Genomic DNA, 9,770 nt, shown 5'->3' on the forward strand with positions numbered 1-9,770 from the left:
TGCTGCCACCTGCTGTATTAGAGCGTGTTCTCAAGTATTGAAAATTATAATAATAATAATAATAATATGAACCCTGGCCAGTAGTGGAGTTGGGAAAGAATCGTTCCTAGGCATGATATTAATTAATCATATGCCTAGTGTTAAGCCAGTTCAAAACAAAAAAAAGTGCAAGCTAGGGTTTCAAAATCAGGGCATTATTTGGCGCTGATGTCATTAAAAAATGGCGTAGCGGTACCGCAAGATGTAAAGGCGTGGGAACGGCAATGATCTGAGATAACGATCACCACTTATAATCAAATTCTGATTTTGTTTGTCACGTACACAGTATGATATGACATGAAATGCTTAAACGACGGCTGATGACCTAAAAAATGTTGAAATAAGAGTTTTCAAAAAAGAATATAAAGTACGAAATCAGAGAAAAAAAAATCGAATATATAGAAAAACCTTTAGCTGTAGAATTTTTTTTTCATTATGTACTAATAATAGAATAAAATGGAATTGTAATGGAATACAGAAACCATGTTCAGTCGTGAGCAAGACAATGTGGAGAGACGAGTATAAAGAGCTCTGTAGTGCTTTGCGAGGATCTGTAGGTGGATGGATTGAGAAACAGAAATGGGAAGGAAAAAATAAAACATTTCAGTTCACCTACAAGTGATATGGCACAGTCATGTGACACAGCACCACCACCATGATTTCAAAAGGACACGAAATGTACGGAGATAAAAATCTACAGGGATGTTTTTTTTTGTTGTTTTTTTTTACGGGGGGACAAAAACCATGTACCATGTCCGGGTTAGAAAAGTCAAATCATTATGATCCGTGTTCGACGACGCAGGGCTCATCATGATTCGTGTATTTGTAGTCAAGTGTAGGTTTGGTGACTTGTTTTGTGGATCGTTCACAAAATTAAACGTAGCCGACAAAAAACTTTATTAATATTATGTGGTTCTTTTAGTAGTAGAATTAAAACACACTTTGTAAGTTAGGTATCGTATCGCTTAAGCCGTGTGTACAGATGATTATGAGTCCTGTAAAGATTTAAGACGTTACAAAAGGGGCGTGTCGGCAAGGCATCAGGTTTTGTATTTAATACTTGAGTGAATATACGAGTGTGTGTGTGTGAAAACCTGTGTTTTAGGCAAAGATTTTGGTTTGGTAATGTGCAGGTGGACTGATTGCTAGTCTTTTTTTTTTTTTTTTTTACCCCAGGACCCCGGTTTAACTCCGCCCTCTCCACTCCTGGGCCAGAAGCCGCTGCAGTTGCTGGAGGTCAAGGCCAGGGGGCGCTTTGGGTGCGTATGGAAGGCACAGCTGCTCAACGAACACGTGGCTGTGAAGATCTTCCCCATCCAGGTAATACAGGGAGTGTGTGTGTGTGTGAGAGAGAGAGATGATAACCATTAGAAGTTTACATTATGCGAATGGGTGCGAATAGTTTTGTGTATGTGTGTCAGAATAAGCAGTCCTGGCAGAACGAGTACGAGATGTTCAGCCTGAGTGGGATGAAACACGAGAACATCCTCAACTTCATCGGCGCTGAGAAGAGAGGGAACGGCATGGACATCGAGCTCTGGCTCATCACAGCTTATCACGAGAAGGTACACACATACAGACACACACACACACACACAGGGTGTTCAAGTTAATATATCATCCTCGTGTTCACTCAAAGCTCGTGTCTGCCCCCTGCTGGCTGCAGTGTCAGTGATTCTGTCCAGATCTGTAATGATCATTAATAAAAAAAAAAAAATATATATATATATATATATATATATATATATTGCAGTCTGAGCACCATCATCTTTTTTTTTTCTTTCTTTTTTTTTTTAACCAGAAAATACGATATACTTGTATTCGTCCCACAGTGGGGAAATTTTTCACTCCAGGAGACAGAGAGACAGTCTACTCTGTCCTTTCCTATGAATTGCATCGGTGTGGTCTGTTCAGAACCAGTCATTTATAAATTTTTATTATGTTTAACACTAACAGTTTTTAAAACCCTGAGAGAGTATAACCTAAAACGCAAATGTTATGATGTAATAAGATGTCTGTAGTGTGTGTGTTAACTGTTGGACCCAGAATCCTTACATGGTTATTTGTTAAATCTGGAACAGAATAGCATTTAAAATTTTGTTGCATGATTATAAACAATGAACCCTGTGTGTGTGTGTGTGTGTGTGTGTGATATCAGGGCTCACTGACTGATTACCTGAAGGCGAATGTGGTGTCCTGGAACGATCTGTGTCACATAGCTCAGACTTTTGCGCGAGGTTTGGCGTACCTGCACGAGGACATCCCGGGCCTGAAGGACGGACACAAACCTGTCGTCGCACACAGGTACACACACACACACACACACACACACACACACACACCTTAATTATACCTTACACTTCTCTTTCCATTTTCAGCATTTTTGCACTCTTTCTCTCACACTCACACACACACACACATTTCCTAATCTCACATTACACTTCCCTTCCCTTTTTCACATTCATCTTTTTACTCTTTACACACACACACACACACACACACACACACACACCTTAAACTCACCTCATACTTCCCTTTGCCTCATTCTCATGTACACACACACACACACACACACACACACGGATGTACACGTCTTAATCTCACCTTACACTTTTCTTCCAATCTTTACCTTTTAACACTTTCTCACACACACACACACACACACACACATTTTAATCTAACCTCAAACTCCTTAGTTCTTCACAATCTTCATCTTTTACTCTGTCTCAAGATTGGTGCGCGTTCTATCTCTCTCTCTCCCTAACACACACACAAACACACACCGTAATCTCACCTCACAATTCCCTCTGTGTTTTTTTTTTATCCCCTCCATCTTTTTACCCCTCTCTCTCCCCCTCCCCCCCTCTCCCTCTTTCCCTCTTTCTCTCCCTCCCATCTCTCTCTCTTTCCCTCTTTCTCTCTCTCTCTTTCTCTCTCAGGGACATTAAGAGTAAGAACATCCTGCTGAAAAACAATCTCACTGCCTGCATCGCCGACTTCGGCCTCGCCCTCAAATTCGAGGCGGGAAAATCAGCAGGTGACACACACGGGCAGGTGAGATCTGGTCAGGGCCACCCGATGTGGAGCGTGTAGATGATGATGATGATGATGCTTTTACTGTTAATTTCACTTAATTTAGGAGTAGAACTAGAAATTGTTGTTTTTGAAGTACATAAAATAAAATAAAATAAAAAAAGATTGATGAAGTAAGTGTGTGTGTATTTATAGGTGGGTACTCGGCGCTACATGGCTCCAGAGGTGTTGGAAGGAGCCATAAATTTTCAGCGTGACGCCTTCCTGAGGATTGATATGTACGCCGCAGGGCTCGTGCTGTGGGAACTGGCGTCCCGCTGCACTGCTGCAGACGGTAACACACACACACACACACACACACACACACACAGCCTAACGCTGACTCTGTATGTGAATTTTTTTGCTCATCACACAGAACATGATCTCACTGACCTGACCTTCATACCCCTACAAGCACACACACACACTTACACACAGATATACAAGGTTGACTGAGTGACTGACTTTGTTGTGAATGTGTGTGTGTGTGTAGGTCCAGTGGATGAGTATGCGTTGCCGTTTGAGGAGGAGGTGGGTCAGCATCCGTCGTTAGAGGACATGCAGGAAGTCGTCGTCCACAAGAAACTCAGACCCACTTTAAGAGAGTACTGGCAGAAACATGCGGTATGACACACACACACACACAAACACAAGTATAACAGCCAGAGACATAAGCATAAAATCATTACTCTTTTTTTAGAGAGAAAAACAAATAACAAACAAATAATTGCAATGTAAAATATATAAGAGAAACAAGGATTAATTTGTTTTCATTAAATTGTCATTATTCACAATAGAAGGAATAGCTTAAAGTTGACTGAGATGAATTAAGTGCATTACAGTGCCATACATTCTTATTTTATAGCCTTTTCTCGGATGCAAAAACAAAAAAAGGTATTTCAAATGACTTCAAAAAACTAAGGCACACATTAAAATTAATTTTAATATATTTTTATCTCTTCCTTTCATTTTGCAGCCACAACAGAACACTCCATCAAATCAATACACAGCTAACTGTTTGCGTCTCCTTCCACTTTGTGGATGATGTAAGCGTTCCTTCTTCGTCGGTGTTTACTGGCGGCTTGCATCCGGAAGCGTGTTGTGTCACGCCAAACTAATAATTGCGCAAAAACATAACGCAAGCTTTTAAAATTAATTAAATGAAGCTTCGAGGCAGAAGATTTTGCCTCGATCATTTTTTAGTAATCGAATTACTCGAGGAATCATTTCAGCCCTAATGTAGAATTAATTACTGAAACCAACATGAACCCATGAATCCTTTTTAATCCTGGAAATTATACAATATATTATATATGATATATATTCTCTTTCTCTCGCTCTCTTCATGTAGAAAATTCCGGCTCACACTTTCCTTCAAGTTTTTAACACACCAAGTCTGAAATTTACCACGACTTACTTGTTTAACAGATTATAAAGTGACGTATAATCTCTGTGTGTGTGTGTGTGTGTGTGTGTGTGTGTGGAGCAGGGCCTGGCCACGCTGTGCGAGACCATAGAGGAGTGCTGGGATCACGAAGCCGAGGCCCGCCTCTCGGCCGGCTGCGTGGAGGAGCGCATCATCACTATGCAGCGACAGACCAACCTCATCGCCCCCGACGACAACCTCATCCTCGTCACCATGGTGACCAACCTGGACTACCCGCCCAAAGAGTCCAGCCTATGATGCAGCCCCTCGTCAGCCAATCGGACTGCAGCAGGTGTGGCGCGATGTGGAGCCACAGGCGTCTCGGGCTCTCCAGGCTGCGAGGCCGTGCGCCTGTCCTGAGGAAACATGAGTGTGTGTAGTGTGTGTGTGAGGCAGTTTAAACCCCGGGGACTTCTGGAGGAAAAGACAAGACGTGATAACTGATATTACACACACACACGCACACACATTCTCTCTCTCACACACAACACAAAGTACATATATAAATCTATATATATATATATAAAGGACCTTCATGACGGAGGCTGAAGAAAGGAAGTCACCGTTTGCACCAAAAGTGTTCTTTCATCACAAGCGGAAAACTTCCTGTTTTTTGTTTTTTAAACAAGAGTGAAGACTTTACAAAAAAAAAAAAAAAGACAGTTTGGTTTTATTATGAAAATCGTAACGCTCGAATAAACTCCAATCCCTTTTTTTTTTTTTCTTTTTTCTTTCTTCTGCAAGTTCCTATGAATCATTATTGTAACGCCAATAAGAAGCGCTTCTGAATGTCCAGTACTACTACAACTACACACACACACACACACACACACACACACACGAAGTAAACGTGTCCTATACACCAGTCCCGAAAGCAGCGTTTAATTTTTCTATGCAGCGAGTGACGTCCGAATCGAGATTCTTCTCCAATTTTATGCAAATTACACAAATGCGACGACGGGATACCGACCGACCGACCGAACGTCACAACTTGAGCGCGACTCCGAGTGAACGCGAAGGAGGAGGATTTTAGTCCAATGAGCTGTGCATGTGCCCATGATTACGTAATTAAGCTTCCCGTCCTTATTTCATTCTTCTCTCTCAACAAAGCCACGCCCTCAGTGAGTCAGGCGTTCCTGAAGTGATGCATTCTAGGAAATCATCATCTGTAAAACCAAGCTTCTGAATCTTAATCATGACCCGTGTTTAAATGTTTGTTGTTATTTCAGTTTATTGGGTGATGCAGCACTTCATAGCTGATCCATCTCTCTCTCACACACACACAAACACACACACACACAGCATTACTGCTTTTCTATATTGCGTTTATTTTTTATTTTTTGTCTGCTGCCGTAAAAGCATCGTCATTGTCCCCCTTTTTTTTGTTTTTGTTTTTTGGCAGGGAGGATTTTTTTTTTTTTTGTGAAGCTGTGAAGGGTAACCCACGGTGGATTCTGGGTAAAATCTGCACCGTAGACTTTTTAAAGTCCCAAGTACGGAGTGATGGAGTCACTTTCCTAAGGACTGTTGAAAAGCTTGTATTTCATATCATACTAAAAAAAGTTCACATTCATTTCTCTCTCACACACACACACAAACACAGCTCAGCTGCTCTGGGTTTCATGATGCACACCCTCAGGTAAACCTCTCGGTCTCTCCGTTTCTCCTCCGTCTGTTCATTCCGGTGCCATCGAAAACAATAATCTGGGTCTCTTTCAGTTTATTTGTTGATTTTTCTGCAACACAGTTTTTTTTTTGGACGTTTCTTATGAATTAACACTAAACCTCTCTCTCTCTCTCCCTCCTGTATGGAAACACACTACATCAGTATTCAGGGATTCAGCACTATGCTTTTGTTAAAAAAACATATAAATAAAATAAAAATCACAGTTCTTATGCAATCATAGCAGGTGCAACAGCAACTTCTGTAACTGTAGCATGTCTTGATTTTAAGCTGCTTTATTTTTTCCCCCGGTTATTTATTTTTTCATGCTACAGTGGGTGCCAATACTTTAAAACACTAAGTTGAAATACATACACACCTGATCTACAAATTATAAACAAGATGCACACACACACACACACACTACTGTTTCTCATCACACTATCTACGGTATTGCAGAGGGAAGGGGAGTTTTAGTGTTATTACGTGTGTGTGTGAGCGAGAGAGAGAGATTTTGTATCCTGTTTAAGGAGCAACAGGAGTGTATAGATGTTCTCGTGCTGTGAATTTACAGAAAACACACATCAGCTGTGCAGGCTGCTCGTTTTTTTTTGTTTGTTTTTTTATGGACAGAGTTGAAGCCCTGAGTGTCACACACTTTATTACCTTTTTGTTTGTTTTGTTGTTCTTGTTGTCGTTTTCTTCTCCCCTTTTCAGCCGCGCCTGCTCGTTTTTAATGACCGTGGCCGAGCCGCGTGAGCGAGCGTCGCACGCAGGCCTCCTGAAGCTGCACATAGCTGTAAATACAGTGTGTGAACGTATGATGTATGTTGTAGATTACCAGTATAGCATGAAGTTGTTTTATTTTCAAAGGTAATCACCAGGCAAAAAAAACAAAAACAAAAAAAATTATAATAATGATGATGATAATAATCCTTTTTACAAGAAAAAGATGTACATGAAAAGAAAAGAAAAAAAAAACTATTCGATAGTGAGATGTTACAGTTTTATATATAAACTAGATTTGGGTCGTATTAATTTATGTTAAGCCCCGGAAATGTCACTTAAATCCCCGCTGTGAATTATACGGGGTTACACTTTGTTTATATTTTGTGTTTATATATAAAAACATACAGAGTCAGCCAAAAAAATGTATACACACTTCAGGAAATGAAAAATCTTTATAAATATTTTAATACTAAATTTATTGTTTATATGTTTAATATGGAGATTTAAGAGTCCAAAATATATATACACATGCGTACACTATATTACAAAAAGTATTCACTCGCCTGCCTTTACGTGCATATGAACTTGAGTAACATCTGATTTTTAATCCATGTTTAATATAATGTTAGCCCCGCCCCCTCTGCAGCTATAACCGCTTCAACTGGTGTAGGGTTTGTTTTCCAGGGGTTGGACTCCGCCCCTTTTACTTCCAGTCAAAGAAACTCTTAATGCTTCAGCATACCAAGACATTTCACCTTGTGGGAAGCAAAAGGGGGCGGGGCGGGGTCAGCATCATATGGATTGGGAATCGGATGTTACTCAAGTTCATATGCATGTGAAGGCAGGCGAGCGAATCCTTTAGGTAATATCGAGTATATATATATATATATATAATATACACACACATCATACTATTTTCCATTTCCTGAAGTGTGTAAAAAAAAATGTTTGGCTTGCTCTGTGTGTATACACACACATTTCTCAACTCAAATGAAATCGCATTGTAAGCTTGTGCTTTGAATGCATCCACGAAAACAAATAAATAATTAAAGGATTGTACAACACTAAACAGGACCCGAGCTTATGTTGTGAGCTGTGTGTAGCACGACAGGGTTGCACAATATGCACACAAAAGTTAAACGCCCGTATTAAAACCGTTTGTCATGCTGTAGACGAGCGTCATCCTTTTGGCTTGGATTTCTGTTAACATGCAAGCTTTAAGGCTCGTGTGGTTGTGAGGTGCCAATATTTTCTAACCGGAGAAATTCCAGGGTTAATCAGCCGAACAGTTTAGCAACCAGCAGTAAGAAAACAGCGAGAGGAAATCCAGCTTAATTATTATTATCGTTGTTGTTTATTTATTTATTAGTAAAATAGCAGACAGCACCCGATGCAAATTCCTCGTTTCCCTTTCAGAGAAGAATTGTCTCTTCCACTAGGAAAATTATCGAGTAAGCAGAAAGGCGTCGCGTCATCATCACCATCACGCGCTGGACCTGGGGCTCTGTTAAAGACGAACGTTTTTCATCAACTGTAATTCACCTTCCAGACACCAGAGGGCTCTAAAGTCAGACAGCGCTGCTTTAACGCGACCAGTTTCAAAGGAATTTAAACGCATTTTGCGATAATGATTTTTTTTTTAAAAACACAGTATATTATGCAGCCCTGTAGTGAAAACAGACAGCGTTAGTTTTGGACAAATCCTGGGTTTGAGATCAGAGTGCGAGTTCTGCCATGAGATTAGCCAGCAGTGTTTTTATTTTTTTTGTTGTTTTTGTTTGTTTGTTTTTTTTTTTTTAAAAACCCAAACGCATTACCTCTGTGACGGAGCCCGTCTCCTCCTCTCTCTCTCTCTCTCTTTCTCTCTTTCTCTCTCTCTGTCTCTCCGTCACACTGCAGAGTCTCAGCTTCTGATCTGAGAACAGGCCTTGAAGGAGCGCTTGTTAAATACTGTACAGCTGAAATGTTATGCTCTTCCCTTCAATAAAGTGACTGCTCTGTTAAACACGGCTGCTCGTGTCCTGTTTGTTGCTCATCGTCTGTGTTTGTTGTTGCTGTAGAGAGAACTTATGAGAATGGGTGTGCTGTGGAATGAACATTGAATATTATAATAAGAAAAATAATAATCACGCTGGCCTTTTATAAGCAAATGCAGCATAATTATTTAACTTAATAACACTATGAATGGTTTAATAATGTACCCTGATATACTGTATACAGGAGGAAGAAGTGCAGAGAAAGAAATGGAAAGTTGATTGGGAAGGAAATCAAGTTACACAAAATAAGATTTTATTTATTTATTTATTTATTTATTTTTAGCTTTCTGTGATGTTAGAGGCCAGATTTTTGTTCAGGGTACGCAAACTTGCGCACAGGTAAAATGTACCTAATAAACTGACATGCTGCATTTTAAAATGGACGATGGTTGTGGTTGTGTATTTTCTGTTCTTTAACACATCGCATTTGGGTATGTTTTAATTGGTTTTACCTTTTGAGTAATCTGTAAAGAAATGACGTGCAAGGGGTGTTCAAGTCAAACCGGGACTAGCGCTAAAATTTCTGATAAATTGGATTAAACGATCATTTGCACTTTACACCACTTGTAGGTTACTGGAACTCGGCTGCACAAGGCTGTGAGCGGTTTCCACATGTTTCGGTCATTAAAGGAGTTCCTGGGAGGCCAGTGTTTCCGTCGTGAAGCAGGAACTCTGAAAATTCAAGCACTAGTGAGACGCTGTGACGAGTGCATTAGTGTATGAGGGGATTATATAGAGACATAAAGATTTTAACTCTCATAACCGTGTTGTTATTGTACAGTCCTGGTTTGACTCGAACGCCCCT

The 9,770-nt window shown here is 40.2% G+C and overlaps 1 protein-coding gene across 1 annotated transcript in view; it reads left to right on the forward strand.

Annotated features, from left to right (window-relative positions):
• The window catches only part of acvr2ab (activin A receptor type 2Ab), a 46,098-nt gene extending 37,535 nt beyond the window's left edge, over nucleotides 1-8,563 (forward strand). The window contains exons 5-11 of the mRNA XM_053498426.1: nucleotides 1,216-1,359; nucleotides 1,461-1,604; nucleotides 2,198-2,343; nucleotides 2,979-3,093; nucleotides 3,268-3,406; nucleotides 3,605-3,735; nucleotides 4,601-8,563. Of these exons, the coding sequence (XP_053354401.1) occupies nucleotides 1,216-1,359; nucleotides 1,461-1,604; nucleotides 2,198-2,343; nucleotides 2,979-3,093; nucleotides 3,268-3,406; nucleotides 3,605-3,735; nucleotides 4,601-4,795 (1,014 nt within the window). The 3' untranslated portion in view covers nucleotides 4,796-8,563. The remainder of the gene's footprint in view (nucleotides 1-1,215; nucleotides 1,360-1,460; nucleotides 1,605-2,197; nucleotides 2,344-2,978; nucleotides 3,094-3,267; nucleotides 3,407-3,604; nucleotides 3,736-4,600) is intronic.
• Nucleotides 8,564-9,770: the final 1,207 nt, after the last annotated feature.

Source organism: Clarias gariepinus, chromosome 6, assembly GCF_024256425.1.
Source record: "Clarias gariepinus isolate MV-2021 ecotype Netherlands chromosome 6, CGAR_prim_01v2, whole genome shotgun sequence".
In the NCBI taxonomy this organism is placed as follows: Eukaryota; Metazoa; Chordata; class Actinopteri; order Siluriformes; family Clariidae; genus Clarias; species Clarias gariepinus.